The sequence below is a fragment of the Mchenga conophoros genome, linkage group LG13, assembly GCF_057382185.1.
Source record: "Mchenga conophoros isolate Kocher_MC1m ecotype Shallow Benthic linkage group LG13, M_conophoros_male_GT1.1, whole genome shotgun sequence".
In the NCBI taxonomy this organism is placed as follows: Eukaryota; Metazoa; Chordata; class Actinopteri; order Cichliformes; family Cichlidae; genus Mchenga; species Mchenga conophoros.
Genome location: NC_140538.1, coordinates 10,147,004 through 10,172,853, shown reverse-complemented (window position 1 = coordinate 10,172,853; position 25,850 = coordinate 10,147,004). Strand labels below are relative to the sequence as shown.

General features: G+C 41.3%; 1 protein-coding gene across 4 annotated transcripts in view; it reads left to right on the top strand.

Moving 5' to 3' along the window:
- The window catches only part of ccdc88ab (coiled-coil and HOOK domain protein 88ab), a 63,830-nt gene that overhangs the window by 28,342 nt on the left and 9,638 nt on the right, over window positions 1–25,850 (top strand). For 3 of the 4 annotated variants that reach the window (XM_085296342.1, XM_085296340.1, XM_085296339.1), the window contains exons 5-30: window positions 5,851–5,909; window positions 6,699–6,782; window positions 6,909–7,049; window positions 7,693–7,865; window positions 12,968–13,049; window positions 13,578–13,736; window positions 14,154–14,300; window positions 14,399–14,543; window positions 15,127–15,305; window positions 16,268–16,405; window positions 17,514–17,697; window positions 17,863–17,993; window positions 18,174–18,467; window positions 18,758–18,940; window positions 19,374–19,652; window positions 19,889–20,013; window positions 20,254–20,392; window positions 21,058–21,234; window positions 21,321–21,482; window positions 22,748–23,025; window positions 23,190–23,333; window positions 23,455–23,641; window positions 23,764–23,909; window positions 24,045–24,137; window positions 24,468–24,667; window positions 24,971–25,018. In XM_085296342.1, the coding sequence (XP_085152468.1) occupies window positions 5,851–5,909; window positions 6,699–6,782; window positions 6,909–7,049; window positions 7,693–7,865; window positions 12,968–13,049; window positions 13,578–13,736; window positions 14,154–14,300; window positions 14,399–14,543; window positions 15,127–15,305; window positions 16,268–16,405; window positions 17,514–17,697; window positions 17,863–17,993; window positions 18,174–18,467; window positions 18,758–18,940; window positions 19,374–19,652; window positions 19,889–20,013; window positions 20,254–20,392; window positions 21,058–21,234; window positions 21,321–21,482; window positions 22,748–23,025; window positions 23,190–23,333; window positions 23,455–23,641; window positions 23,764–23,909; window positions 24,045–24,137; window positions 24,468–24,667; window positions 24,971–25,018 (4,077 nt within the window). The remainder of the gene's footprint in view (window positions 1–5,850; window positions 5,910–6,698; window positions 6,783–6,908; window positions 7,050–7,692; window positions 7,866–12,967; window positions 13,050–13,577; window positions 13,737–14,153; window positions 14,301–14,398; window positions 14,544–15,126; window positions 15,306–16,267; window positions 16,406–17,513; window positions 17,698–17,862; window positions 17,994–18,173; window positions 18,468–18,757; window positions 18,941–19,373; window positions 19,653–19,888; window positions 20,014–20,253; window positions 20,393–21,057; window positions 21,235–21,320; window positions 21,483–22,747; window positions 23,026–23,189; window positions 23,334–23,454; window positions 23,642–23,763; window positions 23,910–24,044; window positions 24,138–24,467; window positions 24,668–24,970; window positions 25,019–25,850) is intronic. The other variant, XM_085296341.1, reaches the window with a different exon arrangement.

Sequence of the window (25,850 nt, the reverse complement as noted above, 5' to 3'; positions counted from 1 at the left end):
GCATTGCAGGCAGTTCACTAAGAGGACATTCAACATTGCAGAGCTCCCCAAACTTCATCAGAATGCAAATTTAATCCTGTTAAAATTATCCAGTGCTTTGATGTTTCATGTGTGCTTTCTCTTTGGTGCCTTTATTTTCTTTTTCTGCACAATAACGAGCTGTTAAATGTCATTCATAACCCACGCTGAATCGAAACTTAACAGCAGAAAATGAAAAATGTTGATCATATTTTTGCAGCGATGTGAAGTGGACCAATTATAGGTTTCACAATCTTTCTGCAGCTCTATTCTCAGAAAGCGTTGTGAAAACTTGTACACACATTTTCCACCACAAGCAAGTCACCCACGGCCACATCTGTAGAGTTCTATTACCCAAAGTGTTAAATTCATTTAACCCCTTGGCATCAAGGCTTTGACCTGGTGCTCCCAGCTATGCAACTTAATACGTCTTAGTCGCCTTAAAAGCAACAATCGTGCAGAGTCAAGTGTTCGAACACCATGATAATATTTTATGTAGCTTGACTTGTCCAGCCCTAAGTGCCAACTTGATACTCCAGCATGAACTTAAGTAAGCCACTGAGGAGAAGATAACTAACAGCAGGTCATCATTTAAGAGTATGCCGTAGTGGTTGCAGAAATACATCTGTATTAAAATATATAATTTGGAGGGGGTTCAGCCAGTGTAGATCAGTAGACACACAAAAGATCATTGGATTGGTTGCTCTACTTTGGGAAAACAGTATCCACACAAAGGTTCAGAGCTTTTGTGTAGATGTCTGCAACTTTAATCATGAGCTCTTCAGTGTATTGTTTCCAGGCTCAGGTCACAGATGTTGCTGAAAGATCTGTACCTTTTTAAATACCCATCCTCCCCCAGCTGCCTTATCATACGTTCATCACAGCAGTTTGTTATTTTTGGGTTTTCAGCACTCTTTAGTGGTCACAATTACCCTTTTTAATTCTCATATGCCCCTACTAGCATGAAAGGTAAATAAATGAACAATAAGAGGCTGCAAGTAGTGAATACTTTTGTGTATGGATCACTGGCACCAGATTTCATAATTGCTTTTATTTGGTGTTTATTAATCCTTGTCAGCCCCTGTCTGTTTGTTTGAATACATCACTGCCATTTTCACAGCACCTTGGCAGTCTTTCACAGCCTCACGCAGCAGCCTTTAGAAGTCCTGAAGGAAATATTAAGAGGATACCGAGGTCGACCCATTGCACGAGTGGAGTGAAGCTCCATGTAAGTGGGCCAGACCAAGCAGGAAGACTTCACTCATCTAGTGCTTTTTACCTTGTAGCTCATCAGATAATCACTCAGCAAGGCAGCAGCCAGTCAGACCAGTGCTAGCTGTGGAGCTTGGCTGCTGGCTCAGTGACTGCCAGCTGAAAGTCATTGGCCATGTGGCTTTTATTATGCTCCCATTAGGGGGGGCAGGGGACAGCTCTCCATGTGTGTGAGTGCATGCATGTGTGTTTGGTGGATGGGGGAGGGGTGTCTTCACAACAGTGAACAGTGGGAATGCACTGTAGTACCCCCCTCAAGGCTCTGGTTTAACCCTAGTTCCCCTTGCATAAACATGCAGGGTTATATGCACAGACAAACACTCCCTTGTGCATGCAAGTAGTGTCTGGTCAGTATGGTTATGTGCACATGTCAGAAAAACAGAGTAGCTCCTTTGTTTAGTCTGTTTTAAAGTCTGTGAATTATCATCACTAATATCTTAGCTAATCTATAGCTGCTTTCCTTGGGCAAATTGAGTGGCCTTTTATAGTTATAATCCTCTTTTCATCACTCCTAATGGAAAATGCTATTCACTGACACCAGCCAAAAACAAAGCTGATTGAGTCATCATCAGACAAAATTTAAAGGTAAATTAGTGGAGTGTTTTTGGAGCATTTCTAAAACCTACAGTATGCTCCCTTATATTGAAGAACGCCATAATCTGAAGCCCTCTTTAACTCTATGCTGAAAACTCATACGTAAACTACGAGGGGCATAAAAGTGTAGGCATAAAAATAGTTTCCGGTGACATCAGTTCAGAAGTGGATTTCCTCGAAGTCTAAATCAGTATCGATCACAGTGCTTTGGCTGTCCTCACTGTATAGGAGCACTCAGACTATTTGTGTTCCTGAGGCTGAAATATTTTCGTTTTGTGGAGATGCACGTTTACCTCTGTTTGTGTGTCACCCACTGTGTATTTGTGTGAATTTACTGTCTTTGCATAAGATTTGAAATAGGACTTTGCTTCACCATGTGCAAAAATACCTTATATAGTGTAAATATTTATTTTATGAATTAATATATTTAAGCAAGAAAATCCGATATGAAAATCTCTGAAACTGAGGAAAAAAGTTCTGCCTATTTTTACTATGTTGTGGTCAGTTGTGCGTCTATAATAAGCAGAGTAGATGGAGAGGAAACCAGTGTTGGGTTAGCTCTGAGAGCTGGGGGATTGGTGGCTATTAATATAAATGGGTAGCTGCCTGAATAAAATCTATGTGCAGGAAATGCTGGGTAAAGCACAATTGCTCTAAAATGATCTCTAAGTAAGGTTTAGTCAACTCTGCCCTGTCCTCTGCTCCAGTGAGATGGGTTGAATAGACTCTGGCACCTTGTCAAAGCAATATCATATTGCATGTACCAGTATTATTACTGACATGCATGCCATTGGGTCCTGACAGAGCTTGCATGGAAGTACACAATTCTGTTTTTCCTCATAATTGACTCACATCCTCCCACACACTGCTGTGGCATTGCAGGAAGAAGGGTTGGTAACTGTCCTTCTGACCTTTTGTTTCCTGCCTAAAGGATAAAAGAGGGAGGAGGGAAAGGTGGTGAAAAAGGAAGCCTAGATGAGTGTGCTCAGTCTCAGAAGGTGCAGATCCTCTATAACAATGTTAGAGGATGGTAGGAAGGAAGGATGGGTGGATGTGTGTTGCAAAGAATAAATGGGTGGATGAAGTGATTGGATAAGAGAGGAGGAGAGTGATGGAGGACAAAAAGCCAGCAGAGATTGAAGGCGACCTCTTTGCTGCTGGAGGGAGATTTCTTTCTTTATTTTCAACCTTGCCTTTTCGCCTTCCTCCTGCTCTCTGTCTCTTTTGGTTTCTGTGTTTCTATATTCTTCCCTTGTGTTTGTGTTGCTTGTGCGCTGTGGTGCTTTCCTCCTTTTGTGTCTCTTCCTTTCATCTTTCCCTCTTTACCGCTTCTCGCTCTTGTTCTCTCTGTCTCTCGGTTGCTCTCTCTGATGGTATAAATTATTTATCCTATGAGGCCCCTTATCTTTCCTTGGTTGCTTCAGTCGATTTGCTGAGCTAAATCCCTTCCCTGACTAGAATAGGTTCCTGTGGCTCTAATAGACTATTGTTAAGCCCAGTGGCTCTGAGAATTAGTTTTATCTGTCACGCTCCTAGGCCCAAATTCACTTTTTTGTGTGCTTCATAATGAGTGACTGACTAAGCACACTTCAGTATTCATTCTTAAAACAGCACTGGTTATTTTCTAGAGACAGTTATTAAGAGTTAAGAGTATTTACTATTAATTAATGATAATATATACTTAAAATGCAGTGACATAAATGTTCAGTTGATTTTTTTTTTTTCTAAAATGTTTCATGACATCATGCCATGTCTGGGTCACACGCACAGTGGATTTGTGGAAAAACACCTGACCTTGTTATGACTGATTTCTATACCAGAAGGTTAGAAAGTTTCCCTCTGAGTTGTCAACAACCTGCCACTCATTTCCTTGGTTGCGCTTCAGCACAAATTCTATTACAAGAGAATTTCCATATTATGATTGAAGCATCTCTATAATAAGTGCCTAAAGAAGAAAAAAGGCTGCTGCAAAGCTCCAGGTCTACTAGCTGGAATGCTCAAAAAAGAGAGGGGGGAAAAAGAGACCTGCTTCACTATATATTTAACATAACTGAAAGTTATTTTCTCACATATGAATGCTGCAAATGTTGGCACAGTTGGGTCCTGACATTGTCAAGCAGTTGGCACACAAGATAGATTTTCGGTGTTGGCAAAATTCCACTTGCTTTAGGGAAGGATGCCGAGAGAGAGCATCCTAGAGGCAGGATGCAGTGAACACACCGGATTATTACCTGTGATATTTCACAACGTGCAAGCCGGCAGAGAGGCGGGGGCTGTCACACAGACGGAGGCTGTGAGATTAAGTTTAATATCTGATCTGACTCATTTGCATTCTGACATGTCTGGTAATTTCTCAAAAGCTTCAGGGCTACTCTGTAATAATATTGACTTTTGTGCCTCTGATTCAAGACTGATGAATGAAGCATAATTGATTTGTATAGAGAAACCTGTAAAATAGCTGAATAGACACTTGCAATGGGAGTCTCTGTTTTGCCATCCTGGAGCGACAACAGTGTCTGTTGCTTTAAAAAGCTCTTTCACATAGAAAGCAGCATGTGCTGTGCTGACTGCTAGGCCAAGCAAACGCTGACCACTGTTCTCTGTTCTCTGTCTGTACCATGTCATTTTTTGCGGCCACTTATGGTTTTATGTGTATGGTATGCGCTCGCTTCCTGCCAGTCTGCATTTCTACGGGTTGTGTGAATGTATGGATTTCAGAGGTGCCGTTTGTATCCACACTGTATGTGAAATGCCCTTAAGTTGTTGCTTTCCACAGCTTTTTTTAACCACCTCAACCCACTCCAAACATGTACTTTTCAGTCCTTCATGAAAAGTACTTTCATCACTCATTCATCTCATTATCTCTCTTTTTTTGTCGTTTGGAAAGTCCCACGAAGATTAAAGTTGTCAATGAAAATTGTCCTTGTGTATGCCTGCTGTTTAGCTGTGATGATTGGCCCATAAAGCAGACCACCCTACATCGAGAACATGCTGTCACTAATCTGGATTTATGATCGTTTTAGCGGGACATTTTTAGCCCTTGCTAGCCCCCCTGGGCCGCGGGATGAGCTGGCTTATCACACACACTCTGGTTATCAACTGGGGGAACACAGTCTTAGTACAGAGAGACACAGATGCCCTTAACTAGCATTAACTATACCACTTAGTTAGTGTGTGACACACACACACACACACACACACACACACACACACACACACACACACACACACACACACACACATAAACATGCACCACCTGGTTTGCTGTTGTTCAGTCCCAAATCACACAGATGAGCTCAGGCCTGTTGAGCAGGCAAGCAGCTGTTTGTCGGTTTCAGCAGTTTCTGACAATATGTCCTGACATGTGGAAGTACTGGGTGTTCACCCTGCCAGCCTACTGCGCTGTGGAAAACATCGTGTCACTGTATCTGAGGAAAGGTTTTATAAGGGGAAATGGGAACAACCCAAGAATTTAGGCTTATTGGAAGTAAATGTGGGAATGATTTTATTCCTGTCTTAAAATAAGATGAAGCTGATGTTTTAATCTGAACCTACTACATCTTGATTTTTACAGGGAATTTGGTCGTGTGAAGCCCTGTTTCCAAAGGACACACAACCTTAAGATAAATTTATTACTAATTGAAAAAAAAATCAGTTTGTAAAGCTTAATTTATGAGTTAGTTACTGACCTACATCATGCAATCGATCTGAGCTTGTTGTGATGAAGAGGCTGCGGAAAATACTTCCACTGCTATCAACAAAACACCAAGCAGTAGCACTAATTAACTAACCTCTGTGTTTTTACTCCTTAATAAACCACAAAAACTGAACACAAAGCCAGACAAATAAAGGGAGTAACAAGACACACATAACAAATGATCTTTGATTTCCACAGGAATTTTGTTTGGGTTTTTATGCAGACATATTTAAAGTTATTCCCCTGCTGTGTCCTATGTCTTCCTTCAGCACAAGGTCTGGAAGAGATGAAGAAACTGTTGCTGTTGCTACTAGGCTGTGCTGTCCAGGTAAGAGCTCAGTGTAGTCGACCTAAACACTCCACATAAGTGCATTTGATACAGGTTTCATGCTGCTGTGAAAGTATGGACTAAGAAGATTCATAAAAGACGACTATCAACTCAAGATGATATTTTATGAGGAGGTCAAATAGATATCATTGTTATTTGTGTCATTTTTAGTGGTCATACTTTTGCAATTTAATTCTCAATCCAAAAAACACATTTGGAAGAGTCTGTTTAAGTCTGTTTAGTCCAGTCTTCCTTGATTTACTGCCAGCTTTAACTCTGATACAACTAACGCTGTGTAATGAATGACAATGCAGACCTTTTTCCTGTCTTATGACAAAGCCTGCATTCAGCTCTTACTCACTGCACGTCAGATAAAACCACTGACCTTTCACAAACTCCATTGTTTTATTCAAATGAAGCTGCACCTGTGTTCATGCACTTAACTCTGACTTGATAATGTGCCTACCACAAGGCTGCATTAAAACGCACAGATGCCTAGCTACTAATCAGAATTATTCATTAAAAATAAAAAAATACATTTTTCCATCTTCTTGCATCTTCTTATTCAGTTCAAGAGCCTGTCTCAGCTGTTTTTGCTCTTATCATCTTTCTGATGTATAAGAATACACTCAGCTCATGTTTACATTGTTGGCCTGCTAACCTCCTCTGGACCCCCAATTAAACTTACAGTATCAACTATGTCACATCTCAAATATCGTGCTCTTCTTCTCTCATTGAAGATTTAGAGATTTAACTTTTGCCCCTGCATCCTCCTCTCTCTGTTTACAGTGTGAGAAGAAGGAAGAGTACATTGAGCGTATCCAGACTCTGGACTTTGACACCAAAGCTGCCATAGCATCACGTATCCAAGAGGTATTTCTCCTCCACAGCAAACACAAAAGAGAAAATGTTATAAGCCTTGCTAAACCTTTCAGCTGGTGTTCACTGTTACATTCACTATTTGCTAAAGCTTTATTGACAATATGATGGTAATTTTAGGTGACTCATAACCAAGAAAATGTAGTGGACCTGCAGTGGTTGGAAAGTGGTGAAATACCTCCAGAGGATCTGGACAGCCTCTCCAGAAACCTGGCTTTCCACCTCAAGCGCCTGGTGGATGAAAGGGACACACAGCTTGAGGTAATGACATACTGTATATGTGTGTGAATATACACTTATTTAGGCTTATTAGTAAAATGACAAAGTACATAAACAATGCAGACCAAAGAACAAAGAAGTGTAGAAAATTTAATGAATTGAAATTCTCTCTGTTGTTGGGGGAGATTTGCTGATGAAAATCTTTAGGTCACTTTCGAACAGGGTTATGTGGAAATTTTTCCTTTTTTCATGTTACCACACAAGAGAAACCTCAGGAAGGAAGGGTTGAAACTGTTAACTGTCGCATGGATGCGTGTGTGTGTGTGTGTGTGTGTGTGTGTGTGTGTGTATGTTTGACTTTGACTTCGTGCGTCATTGAGTTTCCAACCCATGGGGTGCAGATCCCAATGACAGATACAGCGTGTGTGTGTGTGTGTGTGTGTGTGTCAGGGGGTTCTAATAGCCTCCAGATTATCACTGTAGTCCAGCCACTTTCAATTAAAATCCCATTTCCTGTCGGGGGCAGTAGATCAAAATGGGCTGTATGTGGGACTGTGTGCACTTTTTATTCTGTTCTAGTTTTTGGGTGGTGGGAGTCCTTCCGTTGAATCAGTGAATCTCCTCTTTGTTTTTCCCTCTTAGCACTTACACAACACCTCACCTTCTATTTTCTGCTCCCATCCAGACTATAGTCGAGCTTACCCAGGAGAGAGACTGTGTGCAGCTCTCTCCACTGGCTCCCTATTCAACCCAGTCTCCCGGTGACTCTCCCAGTATGAGGAGGACTGAGAGCCGACAGCACCTCTCTGTGGAGTTGGCTGATGCCAAGGCCAAGATAAGACGCCTTCGGCAGGAACTGTGAGTGCAACCACCATATCAGCTTTTTCAATAATTATCTAAATTAAGCACAGGGAACAGAAAAAAGAAGCTAGAACTGTAAATGGATCTCTGTGGGTGCCAATTTTGTTTCCTACTGTTGCAAGTGTCACAAATGTGATCTGAACTGGGCAGATAAAATCTTGCACGGTCATCAGGATCAGTATTTGAACTTCATCAGATTCTTCGTGATCAGCAATCACCTTCATTGTGAGAAAAGGATACAGTCTAACTGGATATTTATCCAAAGAGTCCATTTCCACTTGGCCCACTTATTAGTTGCACGAGCTTTCGTTGTTGTTATGAGCCACACACAAAAGAAGAAAAAGTGAAGTCATTCTCAGAAACCTTAGAGGCCTTTTAAATGTGGTTTATGAATAATAGAGTTTCCTTTTTTAAAGTGCTGTAATTTTCCAGCAGACAAAGGCTTAATGGCTGACATGGATCAGTTAGAATAGAAAACTTTTCACTTCAAGTGGAAGTATTTTACAGGGAGTGCAGAATTATTAGGCAAGTGAGTATTTTGTCCACATCATCCTCTTCATGCACGTTGTCTTACTCCAAGCTGTATAGGCTCGAAAGCCTACTGAACAAGACACACAAGCTGAAACGTCAAGACTGGGCCAAGAAATATCTCAAGACTGGTTTTTCTAAGGTTTTATGGACTGATGAAATGAGAGTGAGTCTTGATGGGCCAGATGGATGGGCCCGTGGCTGGATTGGTAAAGGGCAGAGAGCTCCAGTCCGACTAAGACGCCAGCAAGGTGGAGGTGGAGTACTGGTTTGGGCTGGTATCATCAAAGATGAGCTTGTGGGGCCTTTTCGGGTTGAGGATGGAGTCAAGCTCAACTCCTAGTCCTACTGCCAGTTTCTGGAAGACACCTTCTTCAAGCAGTGGTACAGGAAGAAGTCTGCATCCTTCAAGAAAAACATGTTGTTCATGCAGGACAATGCTCCATCACACGGGTCCAAGTACTCCACAGCGTGGCTGGCAAGAAAGGGTATAAAAGAAGAAAAACTAATGACAGGGCCTCCTTGTTCACCTTGTAACCCTAACCCTACACACAGATATCCCCCTAAAATAGCTAAAACTAAAAACAAACTAAAAACTACTTCCAAAAACATTCAGCTTTTGATATTAATGAGTTTTTTGGGTTCATTGAGAACATGGTTGTTGTTCAATAATAAAATTATTCCTCAAAAATACAACTTGCCTAATAATTCTGCACTCCCTGTAGTGCTGCACGAATGAACTTAACTTGTACCTGTCCTGACAGACTGGCTGGTGCCTTGAAGTTGGTGTTGTTTAACAACTTTGCAGGAACTGTTTTACTCTACAGAGGTTGATTTTCATGTTTTCTGTTCCAGCTGAAATAATCATGAATTGGATTCCTGTGATAGGCTGTTATCAGTCCTGACATAGACTATGTCAAGGAAATTGTTTACACACTTGAGTGGATCTAATTTGCTGGAAAGAAGTGAATCTGTCACCATAACAGCATTTAAATGAGTGCAAGCCCTGTGTTGACAAAAATGTTAGCTCACCGCAAAGAGGTTAACTTGGGGGAAAATCACCAGGACTCAAGTAGTTTTGTTCATGTAGGTTTCATTTAGTCAAGCGTACCCTCATTTTCTTTATCAAATTAAGAGAAATGACAGCCATCTATTACACAAAGACCCATTTTGAGTCAGAGAAAGTCCTGAGCACTTCTTAAATTTATAGAAAAAGAGAAGTCCAACTACCTACCAGCTAAAGCTTAATTTACATGGATAGAACTCCATAACAAATGACCAACATTGCAGGCTTGTTCATGCAGTGTGAGCTGCTGTCTGTGTTCTTATTGAAATGTTAAATATATTTATTTTACCAAATAATAATTTTAAGGATTTAGATCTGGGATGTGAGTTCTGCTCACATTATATAATCTTCACATTTTGTTAATGTATAATGTAGGCTATCACTTCTAAAGGGTTTTGGTCTCTTATAAGGCAATATTTGCTAATGTGCTACGTCATGGATTAGCCTCATTCTCAGTTTTAACTGTCGACTCACTCCAGTTTAAACAGGTTGTTGATTAGTCAAAAGGGTAGATTCCTGTTTGTCGAAGGATGCGTTGTTTTGTTTCCTTTGTTTAAGCGAAATGTTTGTATGAGGCCTAACTAAAGGACTAAATTATGGTTCTTCAACAATTGATTGTATCTTAGATTGAGGTGCCGATCAGCCACTTCCTTGTCACATTAAAAACATCTCACCTTGAATGATCTTAAACTAATTTGTCTTAGTTCTTGTGCGGGAATGGGTCGCCATCAATCACTGTAGGCGTTTCGCTTATCTTTCCTTCCTTGACCCACATTTATAATCTCTTCAGTTAACTTAAAAAGGGGCACAATACAACAAGAGCAAGATTTATTTTGTTTGTTGGTTGCTATAGTGTTGCTATAGTGCTGCTGTGTCTGTGATAGAAAGGTTATTGCCATGTGATGAGCTGTGACAAGGAACAAAAAGGTCCGTCTGTCCATTCTGATGTAGTCTGGTCACATGATTTCTGTGCCGTCTTTAAGGGAGAAGAAGATTGTTTGTTGTGTCTATGGATGCAGGCACATACACAGACAGTGTCTCTCCATATAAGTGTGTGTGTGTCTGCTTTTTGTGTCTGAAGGAGACCAGGTCAGAGCTGGGGGTATGTTTCACTGTTTCCACAGTGGTCTGTTTTTGTTCATTTTTTGTGCTATTTCCACTTATCTGCCCCCAAAAGCTTATTAGTTTTAATATAGAGGTATTACAGCTTCACCTAGATATATAAATTTGGACTGTTCTAGAATCATATAGATAGAAATATTGAAAAGTAAAAAGTAATATTTTGTTACATTTTGGGATCTAAATGATTGATTGAAAAGCACAACAAATCTTTCAACATAACCATATTTGGTGTCCTAACTTTTCATTTTAAAGCTGTATTTTTATTGAGAATGCTTTTGTTTGTTCTTAGACAAGAGTATACTTCTTTTTTATATGACAAAGAATTAAAGCTATGAAAATAACACCAGACTAACAGATGGAGGACATTTAGATATTTGTTAGACTAAGAATAAAGGTTTCTTTGTTTCTTGGCTTCTTGAATATGGCAACTAACACAACTATTTGTCTGTGCATGCATGGCGTGTTAAACCAGTCAAATAAGCACCAGACTGCGATGCATTCACAATGAGAGTCCAAAACTATCTCCGTGGGTGGTGTTGACAGGTGTTTGATTTTTGGCAGGGAGTTAATTGATGAAATGAAAACAGAATAACGTGAACCTTGGAAGAAAGAAGGTGAACGAGAATGCCTGAATTAAAGGATGCTTTTTATTATTCAGATGGACAGAGACTCCAGAGAGCAGTAATCAAATAGTCCATCAAATGTTCAGTGGAGCGGATTCATGCAAACACATGCACACAGAGAGCAGCATCTCAGGAATGCAGTTATTTTCCTTCAAAGCTACCCTCTGTGGAAGGAGCTGGGAGAATTTGCAACACAGACAGCAAATGTCAGGCTGCCCTACTTCACTGTCATTGAAATAAATGTTACAGAACAGTCTTGGATAGTAGATCGACCCAACTGTTGATGCGAAAAAAGAGTAATGAATTGAATTCTGTAGTTTCCATCCCAGTTTTTATGTCACTCTTTTTATTTTTTTGGCTCCAAAGTGCACCAGGGGTTTTAGTCTCAGGGAAAGATTGACATGCAATCTCTTGAACTCTGTTTTTCATTTGTCTGTGACTGTTTTCCTTTGGCTGTTATTCAAAATGTGCTGTCAAGCAGAATCGGTTTGTTTATTACTCACCAAATTTAGGGCAAGACGCAGGAAAGACGCTCCTGACAGCTACAGGTCATACACACCAGGCACGATAGGATATTTTTATGCGTCTGTCCCAGTAACGGCACAACTGAAAACCTAATTTTGGGTTATTCTTCCCTTTCTCATGGACACAACGTTACAAGAATGCCTGGGAGGCATTTCCTAAAATGTGGCACAGTCATACATTGGACTGAATACCTAACTGATTCATATTACTCACTATGACACATGTCACACAAAGATTTAAGAGCATCAAAAGATTTGTATTTTTTATTTTTTTTTAAAGACTACATAACTGCTGATTGCAAAGAAGCTTCTCAGACAAAAACAATCAAAGCTGGAATTTGAGCATAACTAGCACGTGAAACAGATCGGGGCCTTCAAGTAGCTGACGGTGGTTTTAAGAGATCTAACTGCTGAAACTCGGTTTACATTCCTGCTGCCTGTTGCTGAATACTTATAACTTCTTGAAGCTTCTCAAATTACGTAAACTAAAGGGTATCAAACATAATCCAAGATCAGCCCGGCAAAGGCTGCAGTCCGATAGGCAGCGTTGAAAATTAAAACAGGGCACAAATTTTGGACTTTTAACTGTATTTTCATATTATTTTACAACTCTTCCTACTGATGAAGAGCTCTCCCATGGCCCTTCATAGGACACCAAAAACATTTTTTGGGGTTAAACCTTTTCTGTGAATTAACAGACTTCCTGTTTTAATAATTACACGACAGTATGGGCAAATAGCTTCTAGAACTTTATGTGTAAAGTCATGCTTTCTTTCATTCACTACAGCAGCATTTCTTTATCATGTAGAAAAACTGGAACTTAGTGTTGTATTAACTTAGGTGTTTCAGGTATTAAATGTGTAGTTAAACTTCTTTACACTGACACAGAGGGAGTTTTACTGATCCAACCCACTTAAGATCAAAGTAGGCTGCATGTGGCCCACAATATAAAAGAAGTTTGACATTCTGTCTACCTACTGAAACTACTTTTCTGATCATTTATTTTGTTCAAATATTCATTTCTGTGCTCCACCTGTAAATGATTAACTGTAGCTGAAAGCTTTGAAGTCGAAACAGCCCTAAGGGAATATTCTTGTGCATCCCGAGAACTGATATACATAGGAATCCACACTTAAAAACAAAAAGTACAAAAACCCTTTGGCATGGGATTTTTCAGTGTAAAGCTTAATGTTTCTAACCTTTTTCCCATTGCTAACCTTTCTCATTTGTTTGCAGAGAGGAGAAGAGTGAGCAGCTTTTGGACACCAGGCAGGAGCTTGAGAACATGGAGGTCGAGCTCAAGAGACTTCAGCAAGAGGTAACGTCTCCACTGACATCCATGCTTGTGCACCTACATGCACACAAACACACAAACATTCATGTGACTACATGTCCCCTCCACCTGCTCCTTGTGCCTCTAAGTCCTCTGTTTGTGCAGCTCTGCCAGGATTTAATCAGTCAGCAGGTGACTTAGCTCATTACAGGCTATTGGAGCTATCTTTAGTGAAGCAGCAGCCTCACATGGCTTTTGATAGGGAGTGGGCGACAGGCTGACTGGTGAACTGCAGTAAACAAGGTGCATGAGGGTAATTCTTGTGGTTCCAGAGGTGTTTGTGGGGCGAGTTCATTCTGGCCTGATCTGTTTATGTAGCAGAAGAAACTTGCTAAAGTTGCTAATAGCTTATATTTTTACAAGATTCCAGATTCACTGAGTGTTGTTGTTGTTTTTTTTCTTTAATGCATGTTTTGGTTGTTTGCATCTTTGTCCATGAAATTCTTTGTCAGTTGCTCTTTGTTTCATGAATCCACATTATCATGCTGTACATTTGTTTGCCAACTCCCTCAGAGCTATCAGCTGCTGTCAGATGCTCGGTCGGCTCGGGCCTATCGTGACGAGCTGGATTCGCTCCGAGAGAAAGCGATACGCGTAGACAAGCTGGAGAGCGAGCTGAGCCGATACAAGGAGAGACTTCATGACATCGAGTTTTACAAGGCCAGAGTTGAGGTACAGGGCTGCACATACAGATCAAACATGATCTCGTAGCCAAATATTAATAACTCTAGTTTATGTTGGCAGTGTTGTGATATTATGCAACCAGTATGAGACCCATCTTATTATCTATACTGCAATATCTGTGTTCACTGCAAACTGCTAGTTTTTAAAAAATAAGTATTGATGTTTGAATTAGAAATTGAACTATTGTTAGTGCTCTCTTGAATAAAAACTATAAATCTAACAGAAAACACTTTTCTAGATGAATATTTTGTGCCATTCACATATATAAAGATTCATGCATATGTAAAACTGTGTAAGCCCAGTCTATGCAATATATTAATTTAAATCTTACGTTTTTGTTTAAAGAGAGCACATGTCCAAGTTGTAGTTTTGTTCACCTTTTATTACCTGCTGGCTTTTCTGTAGGAGCTGAAGGAGGACAACCAGATTCTGCTGGAGACTAAGACGATGCTGGAGGAGCAGCTAGATGCTAGCAGGACCCGGTCCGACAAATTACATCTCCTGGAGAAGGAGAATCTACAGATCAAATCAAAGATCCACGACCTGGAGATGGTATGATGATAAGTTTTTTAATTCAGTGTTTCAGTATCGGTACTATTTGGAAAGTACAAATAGTGATGAAAACTTTTGTTATATCCCCAATGACCCAGGAGCGGGACATGGACCGTAAGCGAATGAAGGAGCTGTTAGAGGAGAACCTTGTGCTTGAGATGGCCCAGAAACAGAGCATGGATGAATCCCTGCACCTTGGATGGGAGCTGGAACAATTATCAAAGACACCAGAGCTAACAGAAGGTTAGAGGAGAGCCACGGAGTTGAAAAGTCGAAAAATAGCATGTTGAGTTAAAATGCTGCTGACAGTCACCTGAGTTCACCAAGATTAAGGGTTCAGATGGCCCGACAGATCAGACTGTGGTCATTGGCTCTTAATCCTGGTGTCTTCTCTATGGCCCTTGTGCATTTGTCAGCTTCCACTGGGTTTTCTTTCCACTTGGTTAAGACCTGTAAGTAATATTCAAGCGCTCCTGAAAGATCAGCAGTGCGTTTGGATTATAAGAGTGGTTAAGAGGTTTAACAAGACAGGGATCTGGATAAAGACTTTGTGTGGGAGTTTGTTTGTTAAAATGGCACTTTAAAGGCTTTAAGACCTGTAAAGTTATACCATAGTGCAGGGGTGGGCAATCTCAGTCCACGAGGGCCGGTGCCCCTGCAGGTTTTAGATGTCCTCGAATCAACACAGCTGATTTAAATGGCTAAATTAGCTCCTCAACATGTACTGAAGTTCTCCAGAGGCCTGGTAACGAACTAATCAAAAATCAAAACAGAATTCTTTGGATTTAGTTGTTAACATTTGCTATTTGTAATCCATATTTTTCAGCCCCTCAGAAGTCTCTGGGGGAGGAGGTGAATGAGCTAACGTCAAGCCGTCTGCTAAAGCTGGAGAAAGACAACCAGACCCTGCTGAAGACGGTTGAGGAACTCAGAGCAGCGGCCAGTCAGGACACTGTGACAAAACTGGTCAAAGCTAACCAGGAAAACCAGAAGCTGAGCAAGAAAGTAAGAATTGACGTCATATTTTATTATTGTTCTCTCTGGGAACTAGCTGAAAGTAAATTCCTGTTTTCTGTTTGGATTAAACATATCTGATGTTTGTCGAATGACTCAATAAAGTTACGCAGACAACTATGTTTCCGATTATGTTATTCGAAGGAGAAATGCCTGCCTGTACCCCAAGTCCTCCCCAATAAAAACTGGATATATAGTTTCACATGTAGGTCCTGTTCACTGTTCATTTCTATGACTGAAATAAAGTGGGTATTCTGTGTGTGTTCTAGTATAGATTTGCAGCTCTACATCGTTTTTTGAGGCTAAAATTTATGTCCTTTATCAAATTAGCATATTGCACCAAGTTCCTCTAAAATATATCATCCTGGTACTTGACTCTAGACCTTTTCCCTCAGTAGGAAATGGACAGAAAGGAGGAGAGAGGGTATAGAAAGGGGTGGATGGGAGGTTGAAAGCAAACCTATAAATCCGGGGAGCCCTGCATTGCCTTTTCTTTTCCAGTGTTTGACACACCAGTGCCCCTTGCTAAGAGAAGTCTCTCAGCTATTTTCAGAAACATAAGCCTCTCTCTGTGACCGTTGAATAAAAGGCTTGAAATTGTGTTCGTCTCTCACAAAGAGAAAATTCAGAGTTAGATTTCTGAGTGGCTTGAGGAGCCAGAGCACATTAAAATGTGAATGCAGCTGCTGGAAGAGTCGAGCCACAGTAATATTTACTTTTAATGTGTGAACAGCTGCTTCTATGTGTCTCTCTGCAGATTAGTGACAGAATGAGGTGACGTATTCAGCATTTGTTACAGATTAATAACTGCATTGCCATCTTTGTGACTATATGTCGTCCACACAATTGATGCTGCAAGACCATCTCCTGTGCATCTTTTTCTTATTCTGTAACAGAATAAGAAAAACTCCCAAGAACAAAAATCGCAAACTTGCTTTAATTATTGTTTGCAGTTGGAGTCGTTGGAGAGCGAACTGACAGCAGACAGAGAGTCGCTCCGCAGTGCCGAATCTCTCAGTACTGACCTGATGAAGGAGAAGGCTTTGCTGGAGAAGACTCTGGAAACCCTCAGAGAAAACTCAGAGAGACAGGTACGCACACGCTTACAGGAAATGACACGTCATCAGTAAAAAATAATATGCACAATTTTTAGAAGTCAGTAATCCAAATATATTTTGGAGTGGTCACATCCTACTCAGTTGTGAATGTGCCTAAAATATCAAAAATATATTTTTCTAAAAAATAATAACCTGGAGTGGAAAGTTTTTGGTAAAAAGCTAATTAGCTTTGGAAAGCTAGCCCTGACTTTGATTTAAATCTCTCCCCTTGCGCCTCTTTTCAAGAATGATACTTCACTGACTGATTTAGAGAGCAGCTTTTCTGAAAACCAATTGCGTAATATTTTTGTGCCTTTAAAATGTAATTAACATTCCAGTTTATTGGACAGTCTCAGACACATTAATACAAATGGGGCTCTGACATAGACGCTGTGCTCTCCACAAAACCGTTACTGACTCTCATTCCTGGAAATTTCATTAAAACAACACGACTACTACACGGCTGTGTAATTTACTGAAGTCTCTAGTTTTCTTGAAAGCAACCTTTGTGTAATTGATTTGCGTTTGGCTCCAAAAAACTGTTTAGTGGAAACTCCACTAATGTTTTATTGACTGAACAGATTTCTGGCACTCTGTCGCCCAGATGCACTAGCTCGCTGCCCGTCTGCAGGGACTTTGCAGCCGTTAGACCTAAATCTGACACCTTTGATTAGTTTAAGTGTCTGATTTGTAAAATCCGGCCTTGATTAGCTACACAGAGAGAACACTGGGATTACTGCAGCAAAATCTATGCACTTGGCTGGGAACATAATGAGATGTGGCTAATGTGATGTTCCAAAATACATGAACAGCTTTGCATACTCCTAATAAGTTTCTGGGTTTTTTTTGTTTTTTTTGGGGTTTTTTTTTTTTTTTTTTTTTTAACACATCATTAGTTTTCTTTCTTGATGTCAATTGAATTTTAATGAGTTTATCTAACTAGACTAAAAGAAACTAAATGAAAGTCTTTCTCCAGCACTGGCTCATGCAGCCAAGCTAGTTGTTGCAAAAATGGTCACTAAGCATAGAATTCACCCAAAAGTAAATAATTTATCTTAAAGTTGTCTGTTAGCCTTCAATAAAACTGATATGTGCTCTCCAGATGAAGGGTCTCGAACAGGAGAACAAGCACCTGAGCCAAACCGTGTCGTCTCTGCGTCAGCGCTGCCAGGTGGGTGCCGAGGCCCGGGTCAAGGATGTGGAAAAAGAGAACCGCATTCTCCACGAGTCGATCTGTGAGACAACTGCCAAACTAAATAAGATGGAGTTTGAAAGGAAACAGCTGCGTAAGTGACATGTTTATTATTTTTTATGGTTCATTACAGCAAGTTAGTAATGGTAGGTTTTTTTTTGTTTTTTTGTTTTTTTTTTTCCCCCCTCATCTTTCCTCATGTGCTATAAAAATGTTATGGATAAACATTCTAGTTGTTGTTAAACATCTATTTTTGCAGGCAAAGAGCTTGAAGTTATGAAGGAGAAAGGAGAGAGAGCAGAAGAGCTGGAAATTCAGATACAGAAGTTGGAAAGGGAAAACGAGAGCCTGCAGAAGAAAGTTGCCAGTCTTGGAATCACCTGTGAAAAGGTCAGGTGCATTTTGTGACAGTGTCTGCAAGTTTTCATCCTCTTATCTTATCTCACATTCAGATTTTTTTTTTTTTTTTTTTTTTTTTTTTTTGGAAGCAATTGTTGGAGTAAGATGAAAAGAATTTGGTGGTATTGCCAAATGCTTTGCTTCTCATCTTTGTTTCCTGTGTGTGTTTAGGTGGCTTCTTTGGAGAAGGAGAATAGTGAGCTTGAGGCAGAAGGCCGCCGCCTCAAGAAGAAGCTGGACACCCTGAAAAACATGGCCTTCCAGCTGGAGGCTTTGGAAAAAGAAAACACTCAACTGGAGCAGGAGAACCTGGAGCTTCGACGCTCAGCTGAGAGTCTCCGCTCGGCGGGGGCTAAGGCTGCTCAGCTGGAGGCCGAGAACAGGGAGCTGGAGAGCGAGAAGAGCCAACTGAAACGCAGTCTGGAGCTGCTCAAAGCCTCGTCTAAGAAGACTGAGAGATTAGAGGTAATACAGGTCATACAGCGGGTACATATGTGATTGAAGAGCAGTGAGATGTAACTGTGGGAATAAATTTCTTTGAGAAATAAAGCAGATATATGCAAATGAAGATTAGTGGCCATCTCGGCACAAACGAAGATGATGTTTATTTAAGAATGTGAAGAATCCGTTTTAGTTTTGTAATTTATTATCACTGAATGCTGTTACAGGGGATCTGACATATAGTTGTCTTCAGGGAGAAGCACAACTAGTTCATAGATGATTTGAATTTCCTAATCTGGCTATTCCTCTCCCAGGTGAGCTACCAGGGCCTAGATACTGAGAACCAGCGCCTGCAGAAGGCTTTAGAGAACAGCAGCAAGAAGATCCAGCAGTTGGAGGCAGAGCTGCAAGAGGTGGAGTCTGAGAATCAGTCCCTCCAGCGTAACCTGGAGGAGCTCAAGATCTCCAGTAAACGTCTCGAGCAGCTGGAGCAGGAGGTAGGTAATGCTTAAATGTGGAAATGGACTGAAAATGAAAGAATTAAAGGTATTTTGAGGAACTTGCAGTTATTTGTCCAGCTCAAATATATGGCAACTAGTGGGACAGCTTTAGGCGTCTGTTACTTTTGTTGGCATTGATTAATGGGGTCAGTCACACTGGCTCAAAAAATGTAGTTTCAGCAGACTGAATTCTCCTAAATAAATCAAAAAAGTGAAAAATGATCTGGTGCTTAAGGAGCATTGTACTGCCGCTCTGATTCTTTTTAGTTTATTTTGAAATTATAGCGCGATTCCCAGCTGAGTTGGATTAACCCAGATTATTTGTCGTATACATTTTTGGCCTTTTGAGAAAATCTTTGTCCAAGTTCAGCCAAACAAGGCATTTAGACAAAGAGTAATCCCAAATCCATTACATTCGTTTCTCCTCCAGAACAAGGCTCTGGAGTTGGAAAGCTCCCAGCTAGAGAAAGACAAAAAGCTCCTGGAAAAGGAGAACAAGCGACTGAGGCAGCAGGCTGAGATCCGCGACTCAAAGCTGGATGATAGCAACCAGCGCATCACTACCCTGGAGAAGGAAAATCGGACAATGGGCAAGGAGATGATCTTTTTCAGGGACTCCTGTACGAGAGTCAAGGACCTGGAAAGGGAGAAAAAGGAGCTGGTCAAACAGGCCACGATCGATAAGAAGACCCTTGTCACGCTCAGAGAGGTAAAAATAGCTGTTAGACTATCAGACATCTCAAAACATATCAAACCTCTTGATTTATATATTGTAGAGGCCATTCATTGTGTATTGAAACAAATATTGATAGAATTAAGAATTTGTGATTAAAAATTTGTTTTTATATCCCTTTTAATAAACCTTGCAACCAATTTGATTGGGTTATTTTTAATAATATGTCTGTTGCTAATATGGAATTCAAAAGCATGTAATTGTGTGTTTAGGAGCTTGTGAGTGAGAAGCTGCGGACTCAGCAGATGACCAATGATCTTGAGAAACTGACCCATGAGTTGGAAAAGATTGGACTGAACAAAGAGAGGCTCCTGCATGACGAGAGCTCAGACGACAGGTGAATATTATATCTGCACACAAAAGCTAAACCATCCTCAGATTCAGCTCGTATGAGAAGCCTGTCAGCTTGCTTGGAATCAGAATTATTACAAAGCACAATCACTAAAGTTAAGGCTTAAAATGAATCAAGTCTGGTGAGGTGTAAATGACATGCTTTGATTTTAAACAGCGTTTCTTTCACAAACTCACTTTGCAAAAACAAACACTCGTCTGGACTGACCTGAACCTTTATCGTCAGGTTTAAGCTCCTGGAAACCAAACTGGAGTCGACCCTGAAATCAACTCTGGAGATCAAAGAGGAGAAAATTGCTGCACTTGAGGCAAGACTGCAGGAGTCCTCCAACCTTAACCAGCAGCTTCGCCAGGAGCTGAAAACGGTTTGTAACACAACCAATGAATTTTTTAAAAATATGGATTTGTATCTGTGAGTCTGCCGTCTTCTGCTTATCTAAAGTGGAGTTGTGCTGGCAGCAGGTTGACGAGACTATTCCAGATGTCATTCTCTCCAGCCACACTCTAGTTCTTTCTGGGCAATCCCAAAGCATTCCCGAACTCCCCAGCCTGTTCTGTCTCTTGAGGCCTCCCATCTGGCATCCTAACTAGATGCCTGAACCATGTCAACTGGCTCCTTTTTAAAAAAAAATACTTTAATATAAAACTTGTTCATTTACAGATGTTTAGCATTGCCACATTAAAGAAAACCCCATTATTAAAAACTTGAATATGCTTGCTTGTCCACTTGAGATCAGCGTGTCCCAGCATCTTTCTCGTACACTCAAACGCTAGAAACAATGAAAACATCGAAGACTTGTCAAGGCCGATGCATTATTTATTTTATCCACTCTTCGTTTCTGTCTGCACTTTATCTATTTATAAGGGCTGATGTGCTATAGGAGATGTCTGCTTTCCTTCAGGGAGGTGTTTGTATTTTGAACCTGCTGACACAAATCTAATCCAAAGCTGTGAAAAAACATGAGCCATGAACAGGCGGTCGCAGGAATTGAAATGTTTAATTTTGTTGACTTACTATTTTCATCCCCAGGTGAAGAAAAACTACGAGGCGCTCCGGCAGAGAGAGGAGGAGGAGAGGATGGTGCAGAGCTCGCCCCCTAAAGTGGGGGAAGACCCTCAGGCTGTCAGTAAATGGGAGAAAGAAAGCCATGAAGCAACCAGAGAACTGCTGAAAGTCAAAGACAGACTCATTGAAGTGGAGAGGAATGTAAGTTTAGATACTGTCAGGAATGAATTATGTTGTGAATTTTGGTTCTATATTTTCCTGTCTAATATCATGTGTCGTCTTCCCAGAATGCTACTCTGCAGGCTGAGAAGGTGGCCCTGAGGAGCCAACTCAAACAACTGGAAACCCAAAACTCCAACCTGCAGGCTCAGATAGTGGCTGTGCAGAGGCAGACGGCCTCTTTACAGGAGAACAATACAACGCTACAGACGCAGAATGCCAAACTACAGGTAATCCCGTCACACCTCTCACAGCTTGGTGTGTGTTTATGGGGAATTTTTCACACTTCTTCCAGAAGCGCATTTGTGAAGTCAGAGAATGATACATGTTGGAACAGGATGGGGCCGTCCCCAAACTGTTACCTCAAAGTTAGGAGGATGAAATTGTCCAAAAAGTCTTTGTATGCTGAAACGTTAAGAGTTTCTTTCACTGAAACTAAAGGGCTGGGCCCAGCTCCCAAAGAACAGCCCTACACCAAAATCCCGCATCACCCAAACTTTATACTTGTCTCAGTGCAGTCAGGTAAGTACCGTTCTTCTGGCAACCGCCAAACTCATCCATCGGATTGCCAGACTGAGAATCGTGATTCATCACTCCTGAGAACACGCCTGCACTGCTCTATAGTCCAATGGTGGAGTGCTTTGCACCACTGCATCCAACCATTTTTTCTGTCTGGTGAAGTAAGGCTTGAATGCAGCTGCTATGCCATTAAAACCCTTTCCATGAAGCTCTCTACTCAGTTCTTGAGAACAGAGAGTTTGGGTTCTGTAGCAATTGACTTTGCAGAAAGCTGGCAACCATGCATATAGTAGGCAACAGAGCTTTGTTAGCCGTTCTGACTTGGATGGCACTGCATCGTGCCTTTATAGCCTCCACTGTGTACTGCCCTGTTTGCACTGTTGCCTTGCCCGGCTGCTTAGCTCTCTGCTCTGGATTTACACTTGTCCTCCCTGTTTGGCAGTAATTCAAACCCTTCTTAAGGGTGGAGGGATTTACACAGTAGCTATTTCTCTGTTTGCATGTGTTGCTTTGAATTGGGCACTGTTTGAGGACATTTGTATGTGGGGTGGGCTAGAGGTAGTTAAGAGTTTTTTAAAAAAAGGTAGAAATTGTAGCAACACCAGGACTCCGTGTGTGTGTGTGTGTGTGTGTGTGTGTGTGTGTGTGTGTGTGTGTGTGTGTGTGTTCATAGTGTGAATAAACACAGTAGTCATGTCTGTAGAGGGATTTGAGAACTGGGTGCTGCTGTGATCATAAAGGAAAACATGTAAAGAAACAGCTTTCATGCTGATGTTTTGTAGTATTTTGAAGCAGGAGAGCAGGTTGAGGGAAGAGTGCCCCCTACAGACCAAAGCCCCATCAGCTACTGCTTCCAAGTTCTTTGATGTTTGATTTAAGGGGCTTAATGCTGTTCTTATTCACACGCCACACATCACTCTTATCACCTCTTTGCGTAATATGTCCTTTTCTCCCTCTGCCTTTGTCCTCTTTTTAGGTGGAAAACTCAACTCTGAGCTCACAGAGCGCATCCCTGATGGCCCAGAACGCCCAGCTGCAGACCCAGCAGAGCAGTGTGGAAGGAGAGCGTGAAGGAGCGCTGAGGGAGAAAGAGGAGCTGAGAGCTACCTATGAACTGCTGCTGCGCGATCACGAGAAGCTGGCAGCGCTCCACGAGAGGCAGGCAGCCGAATATGAAGCGCTGATCGGCAAGCACGGTGGGCTGAAGACCTCCCACAAGAGCCTGGAACAGCAGCACAGGGACTTGGAGGACAAGTGAGATGTGGTTTAGGAGCTTGGGATGGGCACATGCTCAAGTCTAATTGCAGCTTAAGTCTCATTTGTGACTTTAGTTTGTAGTTTGGCCGCCTTTTGCAAGGAAATATGGTCCTGGACCTAACGACATAAGTGTTAAGGTGTGTGTCTGTTTGCGTATGTAGGTACAAACAGCTCTTGCAGAGAAAGGGGGAGCTGGAGGAGCTGGAGAAGAATCTGAAGGAGCAGCAGGAAAAGATGGCCCTGGAGAATCAGACCCACCAAGCTACAGCTGACCAGTACAAACTGCTCAAAGAGGAAAATGATAGGTCAGCTCAACCTTTTTTCCATAACCTTAAACATTATGCTCACATTAGCACTAATTCATCAAAGGGACTGAATTAAATCAATGAGGCCGTATACCAAGGAGTCGATTTTCTCTCTCCTCAGGTTGAATAGCACCTATCGTCAGCTCTTGAAGGACAATGAAAATCTCCAGCTGGACCATAAAAACCTAAAGAGCCAGTTGAACAGTGCAAAGCTGGACCAAACCAAGCTGGAGGCTGAGTTTTCTAAACTGAAGGAGCAGTACCAGCAGCTGGACATCACCTCCACCAAGCTAACCAACCAGTGTGAGGTAATGAGTCTCTCTTCTCTTCCCTTCAGGTTTTCTCATGGTGTCTACCTTTTTAATGTATCATATTTCAAAACACTGCTTCTAAAGCCAAATATGAATGTATCTGTCTATGTTTGTGTTAGTTGTTGAGCCAGCTGAAGGGAAACTTGGAGGAAGAGAACCGTCACCTGTTGGACCAAATCCAGACTTTGATGTTACAAAATCGCACACTGCTGGAGCAGACCATGGAGAGCAAGGACCTGTTCCACGTAGAGCAAAGACAATACATGTAAAACTCACAAAGAAATATGCCAGAACCATGTATCTGTGTTTGTAAATGCAAATATGCTGCCTTTATGTTTAGAGTGTATGCATTCTTGTCTGCTTTTACTGTGCTTTTATCTTCTCGTCGTCCAACCTTCAGAGATAAGCTGAATGAGCTGAGGAGGCAGAAGGAGAAGTTGGAGGAGAAGATCATGGACCAGTACAAGTTCTATGACCCTTCACCTCCACGCAGGTGCATAATTTGTTTCCTTTAAATGACATAAAATTGAGTCAAATTGGTAAAGTTCTGCATACATGCGGTCTTATATTTTGAGATGGAAAAGCAGTGCAGCATCAGGAAGGGAGTGCATCAAATATTTATTACCTGCAGAGCATCATACAGCTGTATAGTGAAAAAAATTTTTTCTTAACCCTGATAGTCATTTGGGCTTTTGGCCTAAAATAAAATTTCAAATGCATCTAGCCTTATATATCCTTTATATGATTATGTATTGATTTTTTTAAAATTCTATTTCCTTTTGTTTGTCTGTTATTGAGTGTCTGTCTCATCTCTGCTTTACAGGCGCGGCAACTGGATTACTCTAAAGATGAAGAAGCTGATCAAGCCGAAGAGCCGGGACAGGATCCGGTCTCTCACACTGACTCCATCTCGATCAGAGTTTGGAGACAGTTTTCTGATGTTTCCCCAGGACAGCCAGGACAGCTCATCCATAGGCTCGGGCACCAACTCGCTAGATGACACGCTCTCACACATGAGCAGCAGTGAGTCTGAAAGAACCAAACACACACAAGATTGCACAGTTATAGTTTCAACCATCACTGAAGGAACTTCTTTTAATGTGTTCACAATATTTTTTTGTTACAAAGAGAAGGGAAACTCTTAAAATACTGTTTTGTAGTACACACAGAATTAGTGAAACATTTGCTAACAGCTTTAATTTGATGCTGAACTTTCTTCACTGACACATAATGGCCTACTTTGTGAGTGTGGCTTTGTATGCCTGAGTGACTGAATGGGTCTTCCCTCCTAACTGCTCCTTTGCTTCTTTATATCTCTCTGCAAAGGGAGGAGAGGGCAGCAGTCTCATGCCCAAGTGCAGGGTTCCTCCAATGGTATGCTGCGGATGGGGAGGGTGGGAGGGGTTTGTGACCCGACTGTCACGTCTTTCAGGGCATGTTTTTGTGAGTCCATTGTCCATATCACTCAGCTGTCGTAGACATTACGGCTGAGCTGTGCAGGCTGACTCTTGACCTCAGACCCGGTTAAAGATGCAGAAGCATTTCTTGTGTTTGAAACAAATTGAGGTGCACTCAGTCAGCTGCTACCAATGCTATTAAACTCAATCACTGAAGAATAGTACTATTTTATGTAGTTACTGGCATGTCCACCATTTCTGAAGAAAAGTCGCTTTAACACTTTCGCTTCGTGTCACTGGAGTCATTGTCATTTGCTAAGCTGTAAGATTTAATATCTTGGAATTTGCAGAATAATTTGGACTACATATATGTTGCCAGCATACTCGCTCAAGGTCGAGCTGAATTAAGTGCACCTCATGGTTTAAATATTGGAGAAAAAAAAAATCTAATCCCAAGATGCTTTGCTCTCAGGTAACCTGTCGATCTGTTCAGCTCACTCGTAAATAAGAAACGTCCTGTATCATAGCATCGTAGATATTAAAAGGTGCAATGCGTTGCCTGGTTATCGCGACCTGGCTTGGTTGGTTGTTTTCAGTTGTACTGACATTAACTGTAATCACCAAGAAACAACTAAGCCACATATTTCTGCTATGTAGCACAAAGTTGTCAGTTAGTGTAATGAATCTGTTTTTCACAACACACAAGATAAGAGGTAAGACAAAGAGAACGTAGCCTTTAACAACCATGTAGTAACATTTGCTAAAACACTTGCGTACAGTACAGAAATTACACAGTCGAGTGTGCTGGA